This window comes from Danio rerio, chromosome 16, assembly GCF_049306965.1.
Source record: "Danio rerio strain Tuebingen ecotype United States chromosome 16, GRCz12tu, whole genome shotgun sequence".
Classification (NCBI taxonomy): domain Eukaryota; kingdom Metazoa; phylum Chordata; class Actinopteri; order Cypriniformes; family Danionidae; genus Danio; species Danio rerio.
Window position 1 is genome coordinate 16,294,613 of NC_133191.1, and position 26,942 is coordinate 16,321,554.

Sequence of the window (26,942 nt, forward strand, 5' to 3'; positions counted from 1 at the left end):
GTTAGACGTCTGAAATGGTGACCGTAGCGACACTTCACTCTGCAGTTAGCCAGTAAAGTGTATGCAGGACAAATCAATAAATTGAAATAAGCTTTATTTACGGTAAAATGTAGTATTCGTTGTTGTTGGACATTACAATAGTGTAATGTCAATGCAAGTCGTATGTTCTGATAAAACAAGTGAAAACAGATGCAGCGAGGCCTCCACGCAGGCCTCAAATCCACGAGGTAAATTTTTTCAGATCTCCACAGTTTACCGTCACCGCGGTTGTCATTAGGTACCAGTTGGCAGTCGGTGCTGGAATTACTGGAGACGAACGGAAGGCCGTGGTGTTGGACATCCTGTGTTGTTGACGTTGTTATTGTCATCCACAGCAATAACTGAACCGAGTCAACTGTACCCAAAATATTGCTATGCTGTGCAAAACAAACGTCACCCACATGCGCGAAGACTATTCATCTGCAGCATTCAAGCAGTTTACTTAACGTTATCTTTTGTCAAAACATGTTAACCATATCGTTTTACTATATGATCACTCGAAGCTTTTACTGTTGGACAACAACACACTAGAATTTCAAGTGTTACTCGTTTATGTCAGAACACCGCTTGTGCTCATTGATCTCGTATGTCGAGGACACGCAGTTTACCTTTCACATTTGAGACAAAAGGCAGTTTGTCCTGCTGGGGCTGATAAGTGCTCTTCCCTCCACTTTACTTCTGTGTGCTGCTTAGTGCTTCTGACCACCATGTCAACTCTACCTTTCTCGTTTTAATTAGAATAGTGAACCTATATTTTTACATTGAGAAGTTGGTTTTACATTCAGACTTTCTCATTATTAATGTCATTTCAGAAAAGTATTCTTTGCAAATGAGTAGTAATCGTTTGACTGAATATTCAAAGTACCATGGTAAACCATATAGGGAGCGTGTCACAAGTTGTCACTGAAGGAATGTGCAAATGTAAAACTAACTTTACCTCAATTATTTTTACTGATCATCATCATCATCATCATCATCATCTGCCAAATAATGCAAAACACATAAAAGCAAATAAAGTGTTGTTACTTTTACAATACTATTTATTGGCTGTTATTAGTAACCACATAGATTCAGCAATATCTATTATTCGAATACAAAATGTAGTCTTTATATAAAAATTATTATTGTAAATGCATACACGAGTAAAACAACCACTTAAATAGATATTGCATTAGTATTAGCCATGTTAGTAGTATTCCAGAGATGGGTTAATTTGCTAAATTAATTTTGATGCAAAATGAAAAGCGTTTCTTTTTATGAAACATTCCTAATTATGCACTGTTAAATAGCTCGTAGGGCTACAAAATATTGTAAAAGTTACACATTGCAAAATGTTTTTATTCTGGAATATATATTGCAATATGTATAGAATTTCACTAGATGAGTTGAATACATTTTTGTAAAAAATCTGTAACTTTAGAAAGATTGGGAAAATTCTGTAGGGGATAAAATATGATAAACAATCAATAATCATATATAAATTCATTAAAGAAAAATGTGCAAATCAAATGAACGGCTTTATTGTTTTGCGAAGTTTAAATATATTCAGGTATACAGTAGTTAAGTATTCAAATGTAAAATAATACTGCATGGTTTTTGTTTTAAAACCAATTCAATCAAATGAGTCATTATTATTTTTAAAAGTTACAAACAATACAATATATTATGCCTGAATAAAATCCCTCACAGTCAAAGGCTTCATAAAATACTTGCTAAATGATAAATTTATAATCCAGACTCAACATTGGATATATTTGCAATGTGATTATTGCGGATGACACATTGCGATATCGATGCTGTTGTGCAGCCCTACCTTGTTGCATTTTAAGGCGCCATAAACTGAAATTGAAAATTTCCATGTAAATACACACATAATTGTTAACTGCATAATTTTGAATACGTTTTGTGACATGCAGGAATTACCATTTGTTCACAAAACCATCATTGGCTCTGGTTACTCGGTCGTTGACCCTCTGACGATCAAACATTATTTCTAACGAAATAAACCAATTAAAACCTTTTTGGGTAAGAATGCTTGGTAAGTGCTAGTTTAATTTCAACATGCTGCTTACAGGACATGTTTACTAGCCTTGGTCTTCACATTAATGTTAATTTAATGTTAACGTGAGTTTACATTACATAGCAATAGTCGACCTCTGTGGTTCGTTTCGCTTAGGAACTTATGTAGTCAGAACCAAAGTTAATCTCACTGCGTTCTCTGGAATCCTTTCAAATGGTGGACGAACAAATTCCAATAGGTTGCCACCAAACCGTAGCACATTACCATAAAGTTAACTTGATTTCAGCTCCCTGTGATGGCCATACTGTCCAAGATGTGTCACTTTCACTGGAACTTGCAGCCTGCGGCCATTGAAAACTAATGACTTCCAGCTACATTTGACACTCTCACTAGTGGCAGGATGAACACATGGTTATTCTATCAATTAATAACTTAAATTATCTTGGCAAGCTTGTTTATCTAATCAAATGTTAAGTGCACAAAATCCTTAAAATCATGTACAGTTTGCTGAACTAATCGCAAAGTCTTAGGGAGGCTGAGTGGAAATGTTTTGATGTAGCAATGCATCAATGTTTATTGTAGCTAACTAAGCTAACATTACACCCCCTCAGAGATGGGGTGTGCATACACTGGCCTCACATTTAAGTTTAGTTACGATTATCAATATTCAATTTAATAATTTGTTTCATTAGAGTGCATTGACAATGCTTTCCATCCACAATTTTACTTCACAACAAGAATTCAATTTTGTCTTTTAATACAAACAGTCTGATATAAGAACTGTACCTTTAATTTTACCTGCTTTTTAATGTATCGAACAAGACTCAATACAGGCAAAGAAGACAACTGGAGCATTTCAAACAAGTACACATAGTTAAATAATAATGCCACTTGGTTTTTGAGTGTGATTAGGCAACTTCTTAAATGTCTATGATTAGGGCTGGGTATTGTTCCAGAATTTTCAATACTGATACCGATACCCTAAATTCGATACCGATTCCGAACTATACTTTTTTCGATACTTTTATTTTAAGAAATATATTTTAACAAGATTAAATAACTCATAATCTCAGAGAAACTTTGGTTTTATTTTTTTCAGGATGTTTGGGACACTTTTCACAGCAGGCTTATCTCTTAAGACCAACAAACAAAGGAACAAAAGCACAAAATGAACAAAGTGTAGTTAACACAATATATTAGTACAAACAGTTTTAATAAAGTATAAGCAGTTTTAGGTCAATCAATTTTAAGTATTTTTGAGGCTTACTGCTGCTTGAAGGTTTAGTTCACCCAAAAATTTAAATTCTGTCATTAATTATCTTCAAATGGAGATATTTTGGATTTAATCCAAGAGCTTTCTGATCCTCCCATAGACAAATCAATGAATAAAGTAATTTTTGTTTACTTTGCACACAGGTGTATACTCGCAGCTTCATATAATTATGATTGAACCACTTATATCACATGGACTTATTTTGTTTTTTTTTGGTTCCTTTCTGGGCATTGAAAAATGCAAATCGAGTAAATCTAATCTTTCTCCACAGTAGAAAAAGGCAGCAAACCTTAAACAATAAAATTGGTAAAGGCCCTGTGGCATTCACCTTTCAGCAGGAGCAGAGACTATAACAATAATGTGAAGAAAACATGAAAGCTAAACTGTTAATGCAGCCAAGGATAAGGACATTTAAATAACATAAGTTTAATGTGATGTAACCTTCATCATTTACTGTTAACCTTTATGCATTTTAGTATCAACTCAGCTAGGTATTTAAAGCCATCGAAACAGTACATAACGTTACACAGCCTACTATAGGTCCAAAAAAAGGATTAATAAATTGACCCTGCACAAACCCCTTTTACACTGTCAGGTCTTGATGCCCAATTCTGATTTGTTGTAACGTGTAAACGGACAAGCAAAAAGTCTGATAAAGGCAACAAATCGGAATTGCAAATGCAAAACGCGCCTAACCCTGAAACTGAAAACGAGACGTGACTTTTAAGGGGCTGTTTCATATGGATTTATTAATCATTCTTACTGTTCAGTGAACGCAAACTGTCGTAGTTTATTAAAGATGCAAACTCCTCACTGCACGACAGCTGCGCACCTTCAGCAGACCTCCTCATTCCTGCAGCACAAGGACTTTATCATTGTTTATGAGCGTCAAAAGTGGCGGATCTGTTTGGCGAGTTTTGCCATCTGTGCCACACTAGCCACTGCGAAATATGCAAAGCGTTGGTTAAGCAGAGAATGGTTCAGTCCTGATTTACCCCCACGCAGTTTATGTAATGGTATAGCCCTGAGTTCTAATGTGTGTGCCGTAAACTTTTGATTTTCAAGACAGCCTTGCTGCAGCCAGTTACCAGCATTTAACCCAGGCACGTTGACAAGATTATACCCTTGGGTATCGAAATTTGGTACAGAACGAAAATTTTTTCGATACTCGATAGTATCGAGACGATTCGGTCGGTGCTTAAAAAGTATCGAACTCGATACCCAGCCCTATTTATGATACTGTACAGTGTTTCCTCTAGGATTTTTTCCAGCTGTTGTGGAAGGTCTTTTACACAAATCTCATTGTTATTTTAATGACAAATGTCGTGAGTGCAGTATTACATGTCGAGATATTATTTATGTAATACAAGCTAGGGCTGGTCGATTATAGGAAAAATCATAATCACGATTATTTTGGTCATAATTGAAATCACAATTATTAAAAACGATTTTCAGTTGAAATTAAAATAATTTGCCCTTCTGTGAATTTTTGATACATAAATATTTCCCAAATAAAGTTAAACAGGATTTTTTCACAGTATTTCCTATATTTTTTTTTTCTTTCTGGAGAAAGGCTTATTTGTTTTATTTCGGCTAGAATAAAAGCAGGTTTCAATATTTTGAAACCTATTTTAATAGCTCAATATTATTAGCTCCCTCAAGCAATAAATATTTTTGATTGTCTGCAGAAGAAACTACTGTTATACAATGACTTTCCTGATTACACTAATTAAGCCTTTAAATGTCACTTTAAGTTGAATACTAGTATCTTGAAAAATATCAAGTAAAATATAATGTACTGTCATTTTAGCAAAAATAAAAGAAATCAGTTATTAGAAATGAGTAATTAAATTGGTTATATTTTAACTGTGCTTTTAGCATCTTCACTGTAAGAAGAAAAAAACTTTAGCTTTAGCAGTCCTTCAGTCAAGAGCAGTGAAGGATTTTTTGCTTTTTTGTTTGATTAATGATAAAAACAGACAGGTTGATTCTCAACTTGCTTGTTTATTACACAAATGAGGGTTAATATGAATAATCACTAAACGCCACGCTCTGACACAAATGTGCATGTATTTGACCATAAAAGCGCTCACATTAGCGCTCTGCTCGTCTCCGAGCCTGTCCGAGACTAAGCGCGGCATGCACACACAACAACAGCATGTGCATTCGTGCTTTTAAAATAATGAATGGTTCGAATGTTAATCAATGAACGATGCGCTCCCCTCACTGCAAAATTTACATTACAGCACATGCTTTTAGTCATTTTCAAGTGGAACTAAGCTTTGTAGAGCAAACAATGTGTATAACTGGAAAGAGGGCGGTATATGAGGGAATAATTGTCTATTTCAATTAATGGTTTTTCATAATCGTTAGAAGCCAAAATCGAAACCGGATTTTCGATTAATTGCACATACCTAATACAAGCATGCAAATCTCTTTGCTTGTGCGCCGATTTCCTCTGCTCGTGCACAAAACCTCTTGCATGCCCTCAAATATACACTGCTCAAACGCAGATCTTCTTGTGAGCTCTCAAATAAACACTGCTGTAGTGCGATTTAGTGCATTTTTGTAACAAGTTTGTCTCCAACATTTATAAGATTTGCTAGGAATATTTATGAATGTCTCCAATAGACCTACTGAGCGACATTAATGCGTCCTGAAGTAAAGTGAAAAGGCAATAAACTCCAGCAAGATAAAGTCGTTGTATGCAGTGCCATAGACCTTTAAATAAAGTATAATTATGGAAACTGTATACATCTTAACTGAAAGCTATGTCATGTTTGTTGGCCTCACACATCACGCACCTGTTAGTCAGTCTATCAGCATGTTACCTTAAAGGGGTTAAGCAAATAACGCACAGTACTACTACAGTGACAGAAAAGTTTTCGCTGTTATAATTCCTTTGCTTTTTAATGCATATTGGTGCGATTATAACCTGCTATTAAAAAAACAACAGCAATGACAATGTTTTGAATGAGAAGTTGTAATGTAGCCGTGTGGGATGAATTTTGGTGTGGCACCCCCCCGCCATGGCAGAATGAAGGTAGCGGAAACCATGCTGTACCTTCAGTTTCAGTGAAAGACTGTCCCAGCAAACTCACAAGCAGAGAATTTAGCAGTTTTTTTGCCTGCGTTTTAAGTAGTTGAAGCATAAATACTCACACTCGTCTTACTCAACATAGTAAGCTACTTCAACATAGTTTGTTTGAGGTCAGTATGTAATAACTGGTTATGACATATTACAGAACCAATACCGAATCATCTTAATCGCAGTGCATCAAAAAGACAATTCATTTTGACTCTATTCAGAGGATGTGTAGTTGCTGCAGCCAAGTGCTTTCAAAAATGGTTTTATTTGCTCATGATTTGTGCTTTTTTAAAATTTTAATTAGAAAACTAAATGGACAAAATAAAAAGGTCGCACAGCTGAATCGACACACGTGTCTGCTCTGTTTTGCTAAGTAACATGACAATATTATAACCAGGATGTCTTGGATTTGGATCAGCTCTCACATGAGTTTTCTCATTAAGAAAAAATATGTTTCTGGTTATTCTGAAAGCTCATGAATGCAATAACTCTTGTTCATGCTTTTTAAGGCATTTTAGTGGCACAGAAAGTCATGTTCTGATACGCCTGGTACACACTAGTTACATGGTAACCAGTAGTACTGGGTTACAGTACCCAACCCTGGTCACTTCATGTGTCTTTCTTGTATTGGATAGCCATCTAATTTGTGAAAGCGATTCCATTCACATTTGGCAACGTGTCTTCGTAAATATGCTAAAAATATGATCTTCAAATCTCACGCTATATGCAAAGTTATCTAGGTCACATTGACTAAAGCATCAAGGTCACCATATTGTATGGACTTACTATTTTTTACAGAAATAAAAGCTGCATATCTTTTTCGACATACAAATGATTTTATGTAGGCTTTGTTAGGGTTGTGCCGATCGACGATAGTATAGTGTATTGACGATAGGCAAAGATATCGCCAACAGCTTAAATTTTCGGACAACAATTAATATTTTCGATTGCTCCCTTGCGCTCTCTCTCTGTCTCCGCAGCAGCAGTTGAGGCTTGAGCTGCACATGAGGGCACAGCTACATCTCATAGCAAATTAGTTTGCAACTTTGTTGCCTAAAAATATTGGATTTAAATAACAAACAAGTTAAATAAAACGATTTGTAAAAAAATAAAACAACTGAAGAAGAAAATGAAAGAATTCTAAAACCAGCTAAAAAAAATTCAGAATAAAACTTGTTACGGTCGTTGGTCATTTGAGACTCCTTTATAACAGTACTCCCGCAAGAATTTCTTTTGCTTTCACAAAAAAGCTGTTTATCTTTCATATCCATGATTAATAACCTATTTAAGTTTTAAGGGGGGCTGTAGACTATTTTTTCAGTGCATGCATTGATTGCTCCTTCAAATACATGGAATATACATACTTGTCCTATTTGTGTTTAATTCGATAGAATGATAAACATGGACATGCATGTTTTTTCAGAAAATAACCTATAATAAAGAGAATCTGCGATCTCACAGGGGGACGATATGGCGATCAGAAAATTTTGTATATCGCCCAACACTAGGCTTTGTACTACAGTCGTGATACAGTTAAACATTACATAAGATGGGCTGCTTGATTATTCAATATACAATTATTTTTGTGCAAATCTGTAAAGGGTATACCAGGCCTCTCACTATAAGAATTTTTTTGTCGTGCAATATATTGTCACTAAAATTGTTGGGATAAGCAATATTATTGTCATTTTGTGATCATTTTATTCCACTGATTATATAATGATTTATTGAACTATTTCATAGGTCACCACAGCGGGATGAACCAGGGCTCGAAATTGCGCGGCCGAAATTTTATCTATGCGACCTCAAAATGTATTTGGGAGCATTTTTGCGAGTGTATAAAATTGTTGTGTGACCAGTTTTTACTGCAAAATGTTCACTACATGCGCGGATTTAGGAGACATTCTAGCAGAATGCATCTCTGCACTTGAAACGTGAAACGCAGTGCTCAGGAATGGTTTAAAACAGTTGTCATGTCAACTTGCTGCAGTAAACAAAGCCAAGTCCGTAATGCTTGCCCTGCCTTCGCGCTCTTCTTATTGGCCCACTGCTCTAGCACTAAAATATCAGCTGTCAATCACTCAGTCAATGCCTTCTGACTTGGGATAACAGAGAGAGCTACTACCGCGAAAAATTGTAAAGCGCTGATGATGAGAATGAAGATAACACTGACAGATTTTGTTTTAGAAACCATCTAGTTACAATCAATGACACATCTTACTTGTGATCATGTGGTGAATGTTTATCCACCACCGTCTACTCTTTTTGAAGAGTCGATAAAAGACTTCCGTTGGCTTCAGGTCCGCTATGAAAAGTCTGGGATGGAATTTTCAGGTAACTGTTTGCTACATCTAGCACGAGAGCTTCTGTTTAATCCTTCATGTAATCGCCAGATGCTGTCCGCCGTGCTAGTGGCAGCTTTATGTCAAATTGAACACCACGTACACCATCACAAACGGGCTTGCACTGAGTAAACTAATATCGCTACTCATAAAAAGGCCGGTATTGCTATTAACACGACGTATGCAAATAATAAGATACAGTATATGTCAAGAGCATCAGTGCAATATCAGACAGCACCCATAAGAACAGCACAGTTATACCGTTAACAGATTCATCCATGTCAAGCAGTGCGTGCAGGGCCGGTGAGCGGTCCGTGTATCTTTTGGTCACTTTTAACAGTTTTGTTAAAAAAATCTATTTTCTTGTGATAGCAGGATTTTGTTGAGAAATATTTTTCTCACGCTTGCATGTATATTTTTTTGCTTGTTAGTTTGATTACTGTTGATTTCAAATGCAATTAATATGTTTGTATAAAACTTGTAGTAACAATTACAATTGGTGGGTGCTACTAAATTTTTGCTGAGCAAAAGGTTAATTTCGAAGCCTGTGAACCACCAAATTAATCGTTACATAATTGACTAAATTCTGTTAATTAAATAGTTAATTGTAAACTATAAATATGAGCTTAAATTTATTTAAAATTAAAAGAGTCCCGATGAATCGGGGGTATTCAGTGCTCATGAACCCACTGAGAACAGCCTTACCTTAGCTACTGCTTCTGGAATCTAACGCTGACTCTGGTGTATGTCTCTATAGTGGTTAAACATGGGATGCAATTCATTTAAATAATTTGTAATCATCCGTTTTAGTTATATTTTGCAGTGGCAAAAATGATTGAGGTCATCTCCAAGTATTGTACAATAAAGGCTGATTTATACTTCTGCGTCAAGCGCACGCCTATGCTACGGCGCTGACGCATAGCCCTACGCCTGACGTGCACCTCTCAAAAAATTTAACTACACGTCGCAACAACGCGTAGCGCAAGCTCTGTGATTGGTCAGCTTGGTAGCGCTGACGAGTCTGGGTGGGATCGAGAGCCGTGCGAGCAGTTCGAGCCCAATGGAGCGATTGTTTACAAGTGTGGAGTCCCGCGAAGGAGCTCCTGATGGAAAGTTTTGACCTCATAGTTAAATTTGTTGCACGTCCGCCGGTTCCTGCCTCAAAATGAGCGAGTTTGAGCCATTTGTACATCCTGGAAGCGTTCAGAAAGAACAAAACACAGGCGAGGAAACTCCACACAGAGACACATTTACACCTCACTGCCAACTAGTGTTTCGGAAGTGTTAATGCAGACCAACAGAGACAGCGCGCAGATGTATAAATGCACTGCTACGTGCGTTGCATGCACCGTTGGTTACGCCAGTCACTTGACGCAGAATTATAAACCAGGCTTAAGTAGATATATTGATTATTGAGACAGGCCTAAGGTATACATTAATTTGTGTTTTAACCTGTGTTACAAAAAACAAAATACCTGTCATTTTCATCATCGGACCGCTATTGGAACTGATAAAATGCATGAAGTGACCACAGCTTTATAGGTCCTAGTATTGAGATGCATTTTAATCAATCTGATTACAAGTGGATGACACAAAATACAGATGTAAACTTTTAGGACTTCCAGGAGCTTGTCCACAAACACTACCATGGATGGTCAGATATGTTCAAAACCACAATGTAACACCACCACCTCTACACCTACTTACCAACATGTCAGTAATGTGGTGTGGTGTGTTAGAAAAACTTTGCTATTTTGTGTTATACCAACAGTTTTTAATCAAACTAGTTTCAGTTGGCCACATAGGAAAGGTATGTTAGTACCTGTTTAAAAAAGGGGCAAAGATGCATCCAATTGTGTACCTATAAAGCATCATAGAACATTTTAACAATGTAATGCTTGAAAGCTTTATTTGTAGGCAGATATGCACAAGTATGTTGGGATAAACAGAATTGCTGTCTTTTCTCCATAGGTGTGACATTGTGTCGGAGAGCATACTACTCTGAGTTGGTTTGCCCCAATATTGCAGCTTCCTGCAAGCTGCTCTGCATCACATCTGCTTCAAAATGGATGCTCTGTTGAATCCTGAGCTCAGGTAATCTTTCAAGTGCTGCTATTGAGCCAAGATGGGTGCAGCGTACCATTTGCTTTAATTAAAAGCTAAATGTAATGTGCACAGCTCTTTTACTTTAAAAAGTTGGCAAAACAGACGTTTTGTAGTAGCGTTGTTCAAATGTGATTCACTGAGTATTAGAGAATGCCGAATTTGATGTCTAATTTGATGTGGGCCAGTATAACTTTAGCTCTGTATGTCAGCGGACAGTATGCAAGAATGTTAAGCCATGCTTCCCTGGAGACTTAATCCTACTTCTTCAGTTCTGGGTTAAATTTAGTTGTGGACTATTGAGGGATTTCGGATGTATGCTCAAATGCTTGCACATAATAAATGTAGGCTTAAAAGATTTCAAAACGTTTGTGAGAGACGGATTTTACTTTGCACTCTTCCCCTTATCACAATATGAATCCTCAAAAATCACACGACTGTGGTCTGAATTATTAAATTTAATTGTAGTGATTCCTTTAATGTAGGCCAAATTGTCATCATAGAATCTAGCCGGAATTGAAAGTACTTTTATTACTTGGATATCCTGCTGTTTTTTTGTTCAGTTTTTAGAAGTTTAAAGCTATACTAAAATCTTTCTTTTTATTCTTGAATTATAGTTTATTTCCATTAGGGATATAGATTTAGCAGTATCTATATTGTATTAGAATGGCTAAAGTGGGTCACACATTCAAATTCTATATAATATATTGCATTATACATGTATACATTATATATAATGCATAATTATTTATGGTGCCCAGGAAAAAAAAAGGGTCATAGTAGATTGAGATATTGCCTGTCTCACAGACAATGGCATGAGAAGTCCCTCCCATTACAACTGCTATCATTGTGGGGCGACTTCATTATGAAGGTCAGATGGAGAAAAGTAGTCTCAGAAGAACATGTAACCTAGTTGCTGCTTGGTAACTTAATTTAGGTTTCATACGAGAACTAGCAAACAGTATGGTTATTTGTTGTTGAAAGTGTGCCAGTTGTGTATGATTTGAATGCATGTAAAAGAAGAAAAGTAATTTGAACTAGGGCTATATTATATTTCATAGACTTTTAGTATTAGATCTTGTTTTTTTATAAAAAGAGGTTGCTTTAATTTTTTGTAGTCATATTTTACGTACACTGCAATAATTTTCTGCTTCCTTCTTTTCATGCTGTTCTTTTGTGACAACAGAGAAGATGTAAAAGATTGTTCGGTAGGTCTTTCAATTCAGATATCTCAAAGTTTTACATACAAAATGTTGATTACACATTTTTGCTCAAAAAACATTTTTTTTGTACTATTTTTGTATTCCTAGATCAAGGTTGAAAACTTCCCTAAGCAAGTCATATTCAAAGGCCTTGCACCTAGGGTCGTATTGACAAACCATCTTCTGATGAAAGGAAACAAGACTAAAGTAAACCTTGAGGAACAGGGTCGACAGAAGGTCTCCTTCAGCTTAACGCAGACAAAGAAACCACGTCAAAATGTGTTTCTACCACCACCAAGCCCTGAGAAATCTGCAAGTGAACATTCTTCTACATCACAAGCTGGACCTGTACCTGTTTCCGTTCAAGCAGGACAAACCTATGAAACTAAGAATGTTGACACAAATACTCCAGCAGTTGGGGAGACCCAAACAGCCCCCACAGTATCCTTTTCTCTCAGATCAAGGCATGTTCTTGGAAAGATGCATTTTAAGAAACAGATTCTCAGCAGTACAGTTGTTGGGGATAAATCCACGGTCAGCACTGCCTCAGCAGAGATATCAGAGCCAGTTGTCCCATCTGATAAAATTACATCTTCCGCAAAGGTTGAAACTGAAAACTCCTTGCAGCAATCTCACAAGAACTCTGTTGTTGATGGTTCTTCTGAAAAGGTTAGCAAAGAGGAAAATCCTCAGGAGAAAATAGCCTCATGCCTTAAAGGTCCTGATTCTTCCCATATTGGGAAGGAAGATACAGATTCTTCCATTATTTCTGAGCATGAGGAAAGCAGAAAATCAAAACAGTGTTCAGACAGCAAGCTTGCAGGTTTAGAAACTGATGGGCAATCAACTAGAACATCATCTAGCCAGAAATCTAATGACCGCAGAAACAAAACAAAATCAGAAAGCCATAGTAATGAAGTGAAAAGATCATCCAATTCCAAAACAGAGTTAGACAAATCAAGGACTGATAGGAAAGATGAAGAAAAGGGGATAAGGCATTCAAAGTCTGATCGTGACTCTAGGCACATGTCTTCAAGATCTTCTCGATCTGACAGAGATAGAAGAAGGACCAAAAGTCGGTCACGGTCTAGATCTCGAGGCTCTCGAACTAGTTCTTATTCCAGATCTGAAAGATCAAGAAGTGAGAGACAGTCAAGGACAGATAGGTCACATTATCATGAATCTGAGCGGAGGTTCCATAGAAGTTCTCCTCATCGGGAAAGGAGAAGCTCACGTTCTCGAACTGATGGCAGGTCTCGTGACAGCTCTGACTCGGAGGATGACCACCGTCGAACAAGGACTCGTGGTAGTGACTCAAGCCGATCATCCACTTACTCTAGCTCACAAAAAGACTCAAAATCATCCACTCACTCTAGATCTCACAGGGACTCAAAACCTACAGATTGTTCTCGGTCCTCTGAGTCAGATAAAAGAGCACAACATTCAAAATCGGAATCCAATAGAAGGAGCTCTTCTGAAATAGATGCAGTTCACAAGAAATCCAGTGCCCGCACAAAATTGGAGGTTAATGATAAAATCTCAAATTCTAACCTAACTACCTCATCCCGAACATCTGAGAAAAAGATCCATAAAACCAGCTCTGACTCTGATGAGGAGCACAGAAGAAAACGTCAGTCACAAGGATCAGACAGGTCACCTAGGTCTGGGACTTCATCTTCCAGAAAAAACGATTTAGTGGATCACAATAGTTTTAATATTGGTACTGGAACAGAAAGACAATCAACAGACAGATTAAATACTAACGCAAAGGACTCGCAATTAGTCTTTGTTACAGTTACTTCTCAGAAGGAAAGCAGCAACATTGATGATCAGTGTACTCCGCCTAAATCTAAAAACAGTTCTCAACAGATGCATGAAGCTACCCACAAAGTTAATTTGTGTGAAACAAATAAAAAAGCAGAGCATCAACCTTCAAACCAAGATCTTAGTAGTTTAGAAAAGTGCACAAATGTTCCTGAAAGTAAAAAAACAACTGAAAGATTGACGGAATCTATTTCCATAACAAGTGGAAAACTTGAAGTTAGAAGTCCCACTGAGGTTGATGAACCTGGAATGAAAGTCACAGTTCCAATCCAAAGTGAAGTTCTGACAGTAGGACAGACTGAATCAATTTGTGTAGGCCCCGCTCCCAGTGAACATACTATGGGATCATTGACAGACTCTCTTTCTGTGAAAGAATTACCACCTGAAGGAAGCTTGATTTTAAACACTAAGTCGGATGAGTCATCACTAATCATTAGTCAAATCAGTACGCCTGTCACACTGACTGTTCAACCATGTGAAAAGGATTCTGAACAGAATATTGGGAGTCCTGAACAACCTAATACTGGGATTTCCAAAAAGGATGCTAGTGCTAAAAAATCTAGATGGGACATTGTTGGTCAAGTCACTTCAGAATATCAAAGCCCTGCGAAATTAGTGAATCCAGATGTGAAAAAAGTAATGTTAGCTCAGAAAATAGAGTTCAGTGATACTACCCCTGATAATTGTAGTCAGAAACTGGACCCAGAAGTACCATCTGAAAAGTCGGTAGAAGTTCATGCAAGAGACACCACCGCAGCTGAATCTCATCAAGAAATAAGTTCTTTCACATCTAATTTTGGAACTAAAGGTACCCATGATGAACTTCAAAAAACTGTTGAAATTCCTCAATCAACAAGTGCCCTGGTTGTTAGTGATTTTCAGCCTAGTAAAGAGAAAGTCAATGTAGACAAAACTAAACCTGAAATTCAAGACCCTGATTCCTTAAATCATGATGGAAAATGTCACAGTGATGATAGTGAGAGTGAAGAATCAGATTCTGATTCAGATGATGGACGGGTCTCCCTAAAGAGGTTGCACTCTGTAGTGGTTGTGCCAAAAAATTCAACCATTGCTCTTGAAACAAATGACAAGGCTGAACCCGCCCCTGCTTCCTCGTTGTTTTCTGGGAATCAGCAAACTGATACACATGAAAGCATTAATAAAGAATTTCCTTACGGATTTAACAATCAGTCAACACTCAAAGAGTCATCAGCTGCACTTTATAAGGGCAGTGCACAAGCTGCATGTCAAAGTCCAAATGTTAAAGGTGTCTCCTATCAATCGCAGAGCAACATGGTTGACAGCACCAGCCATTTAGAGGTCATGAGTGCCCATGTGGACAAGAACTGGAGTGCTCAAGAAAGACCAAATATCTCTGGCCAGATAAACCAAGAATATGTTCAGAATTTTGAGAAGACTTGCGAGAAACCTGAAACGGATCACCATCAGTACCATGGGAGACCAGATAGCTGGAACGGAAGGAAAGGTGACTTCAGTGTTGGGAGGGGTGACAGCTTGGTCTGGGACTTCAACCAGTCAGAACAGCCCAGCAGCACATTTCAGCAACCGGACAGCAGTTATAGTACACCTCAGCCACTGTTTGATAGTGTTCACAGAGAAGATCCATGGGCCCAGCCTGCCATCTCTAAAACCAGCAGGACAGTCAACACGCATGTGCCTTTTCAGTATCATGATTTAGTTCACCAGATTCATCCAGACTCTCTTACTAATGACCATGATGATGACCGTGAGGGAAGGATTTTGGGAATTAAACAAGCATCATTATTATCTGCTGGCCTACCAGGACCATCCCCATTTGTTCAAGCGCCTGAGATAAGTAGCAACTGCAGCTTCACAACAGAAAGTCAGAACATCTCGGAAGCACCTAGAGATGACAACCAAAAGCCTCATCGAGGAAGGGGCCCACCTAAGAAGAGACGCCAAGAGTTTGAATCTGAATCAGATAATGAGGCAGAGGCAGGCCTGAGTAAAAGGGAGTGTTTTGATGAGAGCTCAAGGCCTTTGAAAGATGCTAAGGAGTCTTTCCATCAAATTCAAGAGGTTCAGCGACCACTTCTCAGTCTGAAAGAATTTTCGGATCCATTTGTGTGGAGGGATAAAGCCAAGCAGAAAAAAATGCCTCCCTACTTTGACCTTATCGAAGAAAATTTGTATTTAACTGAACGGTAAATATCTGTTTTGTTCTCTTGCATCATTTGTATACCTGGTAGTGCTAGGCGATTTGACAAAAAATACTATCTGCTGATATAAGTGCTCTCATATCCTGATATATCACAGTGTAATGTATTTTCTTTATATTCAATTCGTTAGCATAAAATAGTGCACAATAAAATGCTAAATGTTTAGAAATGGTGAGAAAATTGCAAGTAGAGATCTGCGTGGGACTAAATTTTTAATCCCGCTCCCACCAGGTTACAGTCCGAACCCCACCGCTCCCGCTTATATTTAGCATTTGTTGTCCCGCTGCCCGACCCGCCGCATTTTCTACCCGCTGCGACCATTCCCGCTAACAAAAAATCCACCTAGCTACATGATACAAGAGCTACATGAGTCAAGACAGCCTATAACAAGCTTTCTGTATAAACACACACACACACACACACACACACACACACATAGACACAGAGCACCAAGCAAGCAACACACTGCATCACGTTCTCTCTTATTCACACCCATACATGCACACATAGACAGCACCAAGCTCTCTCTCTCATTCACATACATACACACACACACATAGACAGCAAAAAACAAGCTACACACAGCATCACGCTCTCTCATTCACACACATACATGCGCTTGCTCGTTCGCTCGAGAGTTGGGAGTGATATTGTTAGACCGCCCGCTCCCGTTTGAATTACTCCAGTTACCGAACGCTCCCGCGCTTTATTCGAAATTTTTTTCCAGCGCTACAAGAAATCTGGTTCTGCAGTGCAGCTCTGGGAATGCAGACCTCTAGTTGCAAGCTTGAAAGTACAATGTTTACATTGTACTTTTAAGCTTGAAACTTTCTCACCATTTTGTTATTTAAGTTTCTGCTTGAATCCAGGTAAATTATCCAAATGATGAAAAAATAAATACAGTAAACAATATGTTTTGCATTATATTATAGAGCATAATGATTATAAATTATAGTAAATATAATTATAATAAATAATAAATTATAGATATTTTATTTTGCCTATACAATATATATTGTCATATTGCACAGCTCTAGTACCCGTCAATAAAATATATGGCTTGGTATGGCCATTCTTTGAAGTAATTTTTTTTTGTTTATTCATTTAATTTCATCATTAATAAAGCTTAAAATCTGTCCCTACAGAAAGAAGAATAAATCTCATCGAGACATTAAGCGTATGCAGTGTGAGTGTGCTATCCTTTCAAAAGAAGAGCGAGCCCGAGGAATACTGGCATGTGGGGAAGATTGCCTGAATCGCTTGTTGATGATTGAATGGTAGATATTACTTCTATTGTATCATACTAAGTACTGTATCATACTCTCTGCTTTATAGCAGAGAGAACATAAAGAGAAAGCCTGTAGTTAATACTGTGTCATTTTTATGTTACTTGCTGATTTTATATTTGACAGATTGATTCAAATCTTATAGGAACACCCCACTTTTTTTGGAAATAGGCTCATTTTACAAGTCTCCTATTGTTAAACAGTTAAACTACCATTCCCTGCGTCTGGCAGGAGCATTTTTAGCTTAGCATAAATTATTCATTCGATTAAGCTATTAGCATCTCACTAAAAAAAAAAAAAATGGAGTTTCAATAACTTTCTATTTAAAGCTGGACTAATCTGTGGTTACATCATGCACTATAATATGAACAACTAAAAGTTATTACTAAGATGATATGGCCAGGAACTATACTCTAACTCTAATTATCAAGGAACTTTGCTGCCAGACCAAGTCAGCAGCAGGCACAATAGTATTATTGCAGAATGAGAGTATAGTTTCTAGTCATATCGGCCTAAAAAGTTATTTTAATTTTTTAATTTTTTTGAGTGAGATGCTAATGGTCTATTCCGATTCAGTGGTCTGTGCTTAGCTAAGCTAAAAGTGCTAGCGCTAGTCTCAGAGATCAGCTGAATGGATTGAAAAAATTTTAAAACTCAACTGTTCAACTCTAGGTGACTTGCAAAATGAGCATGTTTCCCAAAAAAGTTGTTTTTTAATATTTACAAGATTTCAAGATTCAAAATATTTCAAAGCTGTTTATTTAGAATGTGGAAGGTAAGATTTCCCCCTTTTTCTTGTACTTTCAAGCTCTTCCAGGTGTTTAAATGGAGCATACTGCTCCAACCGGCGCTTCCAGATGAAACAGCATGCAGACTATGAGGTTATTTTGACTGAGAGCAAAGGATGGGGTTTACGAGCAGCTAAAGACCTCCAGCCGTAAGTACCGTATGGTTCAACTAATAGTTTTTTTTGGGGTACATTTAAATATGTCTTTTATGCCTGTTACTTCTAAAATGTAATGATTGATGTATTTTTTCCAGGAACACCTTCGTTTTAGAGTACTGTGGAGAGGTTTTGGATCACCGGGAATTTAAGGCACGCGTGAAAGAGTATGCTCGAAACAAGAACATTCACTATTATTTCATGGCTTTGAAAAATAATGAGGTAAGTCATCAGCGCACTAAAATCTACAAATTAGAACTGTTGGTAATCTACATAAGTGTGATATTGTTTCATATCATTCGATATTGGTAATTATTGAATATTTTTTAGCAGTTCAAATTTAATATTTAATTTTTAATTTCACCACTTTATTGTAATTTACCAACATTACAAAGACAAATAGTTATAAGAGTCAAAAACATGTAAACAAAATATCTAATCTCCTTATAATAAAAAAACAAGTGTTTTAGAGTCTCTTAAACTTGAAAAATACAATGTTACAAAATGTGTGCAATGCTAAACCGTAAATACTGAACAATCAAAGCAAACTTTAAGGTCTAAATAAAAATCATACAGTAAACCTCAAACTCTGTCAACAACACAAATTATGATAAGTAAATCTGAGCTTTCAAGTAAATGAACCGACCATCATTATTCAAATACACACTGCAATATTTCAAACAGTGAAGTTGTATGACTATAGTACCCCTATGCTAAAAAAAAATCTTTCACATGGTGAGCTAGTGGCTGGGATGTTGTTCTGACCTGTGAAGTGACAAGCTTGCGCGTAGATTCCTTGACCATTTACAATGTACTTTGCTTGCGCTCCCCTGGTGGCTCTGGTAACTAGGTGACCATCAAGTGTTTTCTCAGAGGATGACAAATGAACAAACCATTGCTGTGGTTTACTTTATAGAGAAAAGTAAAATGCGCTACAGTATTTGGGTGCGCTGCAGTGTTTGTCTGAGGTATTTAGTCTGCCGTTAATACAGAAATGTGTACATTCCATACAAGGTGTGAAGCAGATTGGTTAGTTGTACTTACATGAATCTCAGTTCGCACGTGGTGTTCGGAAAGTTGAAATGTTTTCAAATAGATGTGACTGGAAAATGTGCGCGGTTCACGTGCCTAAATCGGAAATGACAAATTGACACCCTAAGTTTAGTGGCACTGCTTCTAGGGTGCATACTCAACAGCCACAGTTTTAATAAAACTGTAGTGCTTCATACCGAAGTATACAGAATCGCTCTCTCTCTCTCTCTCTCTCTCTCTCTCTCTCTCTCTATTTATATATATATATATATATATATATATATATATATATATATATATATAATATGTATATATATGTGTGTGTGTGTATATATATATATATATATATTTTTTTTTTTTTGGAGCAATTGGATGGCAATAATGGCCAAACCAGCCGACCAAACACATTGTAAAACATCTGAAATGTTGTTTTGGTCATTTCAAAGTACCTTAGATCAAGGCCAATTCCCAATTCTATTTTTGTACCTCTACCCCTTCCCCTTCCTCTTGGCCCTTAAAACCGAGTGTGAAGGAGAAGGGCTTCAAAATTGACCCCTAAGACATGGACACCACTACAGCCCCTGCACACGTCATCATATGTCATCGGGATCTCATAGGTCATATGAGATCAGATGATTGCCACTGCTGTAGTGATTCCAGTTTTGTTATTTTTTTGGTATTTATCTACAGGAAGTCACTGTTAATGTGGCAATATGGTTGTAACTATACTGCACATTTATACAGTGGCCATATTAATCTATGTAAACACACCAAAAACACCATTAACATTATACCAGACACTGTAAAAAGGTTATTCCCAGCCCTTAGACTTTTCTAGCTCCGGGTGCAGCTATACTGCTGTTGTGGTTTGTGTATTCTAGGAAATTTTCTTACCCCTTGGTTTCGAGTGTGGACCTAATAAATCACTGTTTGAAATGGTATATACCCATTCCCCTACACCTTCAAGCTAAAGAAGATTTGGACACCACTAACCTTTAACGTGAACACAAAACGAGGGGTAGTGGTAAGGGAAAGGGCTAAGGGGTCAAACTGTAATTGGGCCTAAGTCCCTCGTCAAAGTGGTTTGGTATTATTACTTTCAGAACTGTCTCACTCCTCCAAAAGCCACCACTCGTTCATTGAGTTTTGTTTTTCATCTTCAGGGGTGCAAATAATTTATTAAATAAGACAAAACGCCCACGTTGATTTCTTCTACCACAGCAAATTTCATTTTTCTTTTTGACATTTGGCACCAGTTCATCAGGAATTGGTGATTTTTTTCTATTTGACTTATTGTTTGAAAACATGGCTTTATTCATAGGTGTTTTATGTGATATTCCAATTTGCGCATAAGTGCGTCTTTGGATGGACACAGAAGATGTTCCTCTTCTGTTAAATAAAATTGTATTGTGAAACCAGTATCAAAATTGTGAGTTGAGTGAACCATTATATTCCTAAAACACTATATGAGCATTTGTCTCCATTTATGCCGGCAGATAATTGATGCTACTCTAAAAGGGAACTGCTCTCGTTTCATGAACCACAGCTGTGAACCCAATTGTGAAACTCAGAAAGTAAGTGCTTTTGATTTTCATTGTGGTCTCAGGCTTTTCTTACTCTGTTATGCCTCCACACAGAATCCTACACATCTCATTTTTATTCATAGATTTTCCAGTTTTAGTGTTTTATTTAGAAACACCACCTCCACATCCAGAATGAGAAGCAGAATGTCAGTAAAAAAATGTAAATGGGATTGTTTTTTGTGATATTGGTCAGAAATGAATTAAAAGAGACTGAATTTAATATCTAATAAACAAATAATTGGTTTTACTAAGTAAGCAGTGAAAAACTTTTTTTGCACGTGTTTGCTTAGATCTTAGTTTGTATCCAAAAACAGACAAAAAAATCTTTATCTTTTCACATCATTGTTATTTTTGCACTTGTAGCAAATTAGAACCATTGATTTGAATATAAAATCATTGATTTACTTTTCTACATTGTACTCTTTGCAGTGGACTGTTAACGGCCAGCTCAGAATCGGCTTCTTCACTACCAAAGCTGTAACAGCTGGAACGGAGCTCACTTTTGATTATCAGTTTCAAAGATACGGGTAAAAATAAATTCGGCCATTTTCTTTAGTGCAAACCTTAAAATAAAGCTCGACTTGAAATATTGATCATGATATCACATTTTTATTCCTCTGTCCAACAGTAAAGAGGCTCAGAAGTGCTTCTGTGGAGCTCCTAGCTGTCGCGGTTTAATTGGTGGCGAGACTCGGGTCAGTGTTCGAGCAGCAGGTGGAAAAAAACAGAGGGAACGCTCACGGAAGAAAGACACTGACAGTGCACTAACCACGGTGAGGAAGAGGCCATCATTTGTGTGCCAGTTATTGGAAATAACAAAAAAAAAGCAGAATGAATGCACATGTTTTACAGTCCATAACACTGTCATAATATGTCATTGATTTAATTTAGTCAACATTTGTGCTTGAAGGTTATACTAAATCTAGAAAAAAATAACACTGGCCTTCTGTACATTGGAACCGTTATATGAAACTGTTGTCTAAAAACACAGCAGTACCAGAGTAATGATCTCGTGGTTGAATTGGGTCAGCTTTGTTCTTGCTTGCAAGTTAATTGCTTTGAGACTTTCAGGGCCTGTTCCAGTCTACAAATAACACCGCTAATACACTCCGCATGCATTCAAGCTAATTGCATTTTTAGGCTTGTTTGAACTAGCACTCTTCATCTCTGGCACAGAACTGCATTATTAGCAAAAAGTATGTGGGGGAAAAACCTGATACGAGAAATTGGAAATGAGCCTTTGACATGGTCAAGAGAGATTTCTCCTGTGATTCTGCTGCTGTCTAAACTGATTGACTTTGTTCTGCAGTTAGATGAGGAGTTGGAGGCTCTGCAGGAGAATGGAGAAGGCTTATGTGGAGAGAAGGAGGTGATCTCACTTTGCAGACTCATGGTGCGAGTGGAGACGATGGAGCAGCGACTCACCTGCCTTAAACTCATCCAGGTAAACTGCATCATTGTACTGATGCATATTGAATGTACTAGACTGCACAGCACTGCTGTGTTACAGGACATACTGATGCATGTTTAATATGATTAAAAACTGACCTTGCTCAACTTTTTTCCATCCATGTGTAGAATACGCAGAATCCCTTGTGCTTGAAGCAGTTTTTGGATCACCACGGTCTCTCGTTGCTGTGGATATTTATGGTTGAACTTTCTGAGGCTAAGACCAACTCTGTAAACAACATTAAACTTCAACTGGAGGTAAATGTTCATGGTGTGACTCATTTTAGAATTGTGAGCACATTTTAAACATTTTCCATTCATTTTACTTCAACTGGAATGATACACAATGTAAATTACAGTAGATTTAATACATTATTAATGTAAAACAACACAATTTTTTAAATCACTAACAAAGTTGACTAACATATTCGACATTTTGTGCTACTTTAGCTCAAGACACTAACCTCAAACCAGATATGGCATGTCTAAAACAAAATATTTATGTATTTTGATCGTGTTGTTTTTAAAAAGTGAAGGAGAAATTTACTGAAATATCACAGTAACAGTGTTGAGAAATAATGAAGGCATATATTGGATTTGTTTTGTTTTATTTGTATTATTCTTACAAATAATTTAGCAGTTTCTTGAAGGTAAACCCTTTTTGTGGTTATTTCCAAATTTTTAGATAATGAAAGCTCTATCAGTGCTTCCCATCTCAACCAAGAACATGCTGGAGGAGAGCCGAGTGCTGCAGTTTATCCAACGCTGGGCTCAAAGCCGGTCACTCAGCCAACCGGCAGAACAGGACGGCTACTCTAGTGAAAGCACATCACGTGCCCAAACACCTCTCAACACCCCTGACGGTCCACCAGCCAAGCTGGCCACTGAGCTGGATGGGGACACTCCCAAAAGAGCAGTGTACCGTAGATTAAAGATCATTAGTGAAAACAGTCTGGACAGTGCCCTGTCTGATGCTAGTAAAGCCTCCGATGGAAAAGAAGAAGAGGATGAAGAAGAGGAAGAGATGGAGGATGAGCCTTCAAAATTAGAGAGCACAACAGAAAGGAAGATAAAAGTAGAAAGCACCGAAGCACCTCCTGTGAGTCAAGCTGAGCTTGAGGTCGAATTGAAACAGGAAGCCCCTGAAACAGTAGAAATCCCACGTTTAATGCCAGAGGCTGTTGGCAGTGAGGGAGAGACACTTGAAACTCAAGAACCTGAAGAAAAACTCCTCTGTACGCCTGAAGGGCAACTAAAGGATGAGAAGACTGTGGAAGAGACTAAGAGTGATGAGCCGTCAGAGAATCAGACAGAGTCAGCTGCAGTTAAAGAAGACCCTTTAGTCACAGACACCACATCTGCAGCAGACATTAGTAATGATGTAGTTGCTGATGCAGAAACCCCTGTCACGGAGACACAGGTGGAGAATGCATCCTCTGAACAGTCTACCTCTGAAGAGGACGCAAGTTGCAGCACTGCAGAAATCACTTCCGCACAACCAGCAGAAGTCATAATAGAGGGCATATCTTCTGATTCTGCAGCTATTGTAATAAAAAGCACACCCAAAGAGTCTCCATCTGTTTCTGTAAAGACCCCTCCAACTGGTTCTGATGTGGTTTCTAATGGAAACGCACCTTCAGAGGCTGTTTTTGCACCTTCAGAGGCTGTTGCTGCACCTTTAGAAGCTGCTGTTGCCCCTTCAGAGGCTGTTGCTTCCTTTCCTGAGGCTGTTGCTTCCCTTCCTGAGACTGTTGCTGCACCTGCAGAGGCTGTTGATGAACCTGCGGAGGCTGTTGCTGATCCTGCGGAGGCTGTTGCTGATCCTGCGGAGGCTGTTGCTGATCCTGCGGAGGCTGTTGCTGAACCTGCGGAAGCTGTTGCTGCACCTGCGGAGGCTGTTGCTGCTCCTCCAGAGGCTGTTGCTGCTCCTCCAGAGGCTGTTGCAGCACCTGTCTCTGCTGATGTGTCAGCTCTGGCTATTGTGCCTGTTCCAGCAGAGGGTGCTGCAGTCGGGACACCCTCTCAAGATGAGGAGGAAGGGGTTTCTGATGTTGAGAGTGAACGCAGTCAGGAGCCACAAATTCGGGCTTCTGATATCAGTGACATGGCTGCTCGGCTGCTGGACAGTTGGAAAGACTTAAAGGCAAGTCTATGATTTATTAAAAGTGGACATTTACTGATGCTTTAGGCAAGGTCTAGGTTAGGTCACCAAACTCAGTCCTGGTGTTAGTCCTGGTGTTTAGCTCCAAACTAAATACTTAAAATAAAAACACTTGAACAAACCAAAATAGGTCTTACAAGGTATAATTGATATTTCCAGGCAAGTGTGTTCAGCCAAGTTGGAGCTAAACTCTGCAAGGACACTGTTTCTTCAGGACCAAGATTTGAGACACCCACTATAAAAATGATACTTTACTATTGTAATAATATTTAAATAGTATTTAATAGTAATACAATTTTTAGTTCAAGTTCAGTAAAACTGATTGTTTGAAGAAGCCAATTTAGCACAAAGGTACTAGTGAAGCCCAAAGTATATTTTTTGTAGGTGTGTGTCTATCTAACATCTTTGTTAAATCTCTCTCTCAAAAGTAGTTCAATGCCATTATTATTATATTTCACATGTAGGTAAATAACTATGGCTTTTTATCTTGCTTGAGTTTATTGGTCTTTTTATATCATGTTCGATTTTGCAGTGTGTCTGATAAGTTGATATATTGTAATAGCTCGTTAAGCTTTAGGACACATCCATAACACATCGATGGTTTCCCTTTGTGCTTTTTAATGTTTTCAAAGCAGCAGCTGTTAATGGGGAGTGACTCATACTTGTTCACTGAATGCACACACTCGCTTTGTACTGCTCTGCATTGAAAGTTATGATACTTTTGCGTACTGAAAGATTATTAATCTGTATATCTTGTGCATACTGTATAAAACAGCCTGAAAAAAAAACATGTGAAAAACTTTTTTTTTTAATTGTCGCAAATTTGTTAAAAAAAAAAAAAAAAACTGAAAAAATCACATGTACAGAAGTATTTACAGCCTTTGCTCAATACTTTGAGGCACCTTTGGCAGCAATTACAGCCTCAAGTCTTTTTGAATATGATGCCACAAGCTTATCACACCTGTCTTTGGGAATTTTTGCCCATTCTTCTTTGCAGTACCTCTCAAGGTTTGTCAGGTTGGATGCGAAGTGACGATGTACAGCTATTTTCAGATCTCTCCAGACATGTTCAACAGGATTTAGGTCTGGGCCCTGGCTGGGCCACTCAAGGACATTCACAGAGTTGTTGTGAAGTCACTCCTTTGATATTTTGATATATATCATTTTTCTGCTGGAAGGTGAACCGTCGCCTCAGTCTGAGGTCAAGAGTACTCTGAAGCAGATTTTCATTTAGGATTCTTTCCCTCTATCCTGACTAGTCTTCTTGTTGCTGCTGCTGAAAAACTTTCCCACAGCGTGATGCTGCCACCACCATGCTTCACTGTAGGGATGTTATTAGCCTGATGATGAGTAGTGCCTGGTTTTCTCCAAACGTAATGCCTGGCATTTACTACAAAGAGTACAATTTTTGTCTCATCAGACCAGAGAATTTTGTTTCTTATGGTCGGAGAATCCTTCAGATGCCTTTTGCCAAATTCCAGCTGGGTAGTGGCTTTTATCTGACCACTTTTCCATACAGGCCTGATTGTGGATTGCTTCAAGAATGGTTGTCTTTCTGTAGGGTTCTCCTCTCTGCACAGAAGAACGCTGGAGCTATGATAGAGTAACCATCGGGTTATTGATCACCTCCCTGATTAAGGCCCTTCTCCGATCACTCAGCTTAGATGGCCGGCAAGCTCTAGGAAGAGTCCTGTTGGTTCCAAACATATTCCACTTACAGATGATGGAGGCCACTGTGCTCATTGGAATTTTCAGAGCAGCAGACGTTTTTCTGTAACCTTCTCTAGCCTTGTACTTCGAGACAGTCCTGTCTCAGAGGTTTACAGACAATTCCTTTGTCTTCATGCTTGGTTTGTGCTTTGACATGCACTGTCAACCCTGAGACCTTATATAGACAGTGTGCCTTTTCAAATCATGTCCACATAACTGCACTCCAATTAACTGAACTCCAGTTAAGCTCCTGGAACATCTCAAGAATGATCAGTGGAAACAGAAAGTACCTGAGCTCAATTTAGAGCCTCACATTAAAGGGTGTATATACTTATGCACATGTGATTTTTTTCAGGTTTTTTTAATTTAGTATTTCTGCAACAACTTTAAAAACTTTTTTCACATTGTCATTATGGGGTATTGTGTGTAGAATTTTGAGGAAATAAATGAATTTAATCCATTTTGGAATAAGGCGGTAACATAAAAACTGAAGCGATATGAATACTTTCCGAATGCACTGTAATTGTAGTTCAAAGACATTTTTAGCGATCATCACTTTAGAAGAGAAATAGCATTTTCTCTTGACAACGTTGAAACATTATGTTGACCATGTGTATTGACTGCCTGTGTTCATAAACTTTGTCAAATCAAGTCAACTTTGAAAGGCTAATCATTTGGTTTTGCTA

The 26,942-nt window shown here is 37.9% G+C and overlaps 1 protein-coding gene and 1 long non-coding RNA gene across 5 annotated transcripts in view; one reads left to right on the plus strand and one right to left on the minus strand.

Moving 5' to 3' along the window:
- The window catches only part of setd2 (SET domain containing 2, histone lysine methyltransferase), a 49,809-nt gene that overhangs the window by 667 nt on the left and 22,200 nt on the right, over positions 1-26,942 (plus strand). For 2 of the 4 annotated variants that reach the window (XR_012392068.1, XM_073925963.1), the window contains exons 2-14: positions 10,734-10,856; positions 12,052-12,073; positions 12,176-16,077; positions 17,238-17,369; positions 18,187-18,315; positions 18,420-18,543; positions 20,850-20,927; positions 21,366-21,463; positions 21,565-21,709; positions 22,246-22,380; positions 22,515-22,643; positions 23,071-24,258; positions 24,301-24,528. Coding sequence is in view for 2 of the 4 variants with exons in the window: in XM_073925963.1 (XP_073782064.1) it covers positions 10,828-10,856; positions 12,052-12,073; positions 12,176-16,077; positions 17,238-17,369; positions 18,187-18,315; positions 18,420-18,543; positions 20,850-20,927; positions 21,366-21,463; positions 21,565-21,709; positions 22,246-22,380; positions 22,515-22,643; positions 23,071-24,258; positions 24,301-24,528 (6,339 nt within the window). In the remaining 2 variants the exon portion in view is untranslated. Of the gene's footprint in view, positions 1-10,733; positions 10,857-12,051; positions 12,074-12,175; positions 16,078-17,237; positions 17,370-18,186; positions 18,316-18,419; positions 18,544-20,849; positions 20,928-21,365; positions 21,464-21,564; positions 21,710-22,245; positions 22,381-22,514; positions 22,644-23,070; positions 24,529-26,942 lie in introns of all 4 variants that reach the window. The other 2 variants (XR_012392067.1, XM_009292184.5) reach the window with 1 other exon arrangement.
- Positions 78-7,663, minus strand: LOC141378195 (uncharacterized). The gene is made up of 2 exons (XR_012392069.1): positions 4,456-7,663; positions 78-2,123 (listed from the first exon to the last, which is right to left on the minus strand). It is a non-coding gene; the product is annotated as an uncharacterized lncRNA (long non-coding RNA).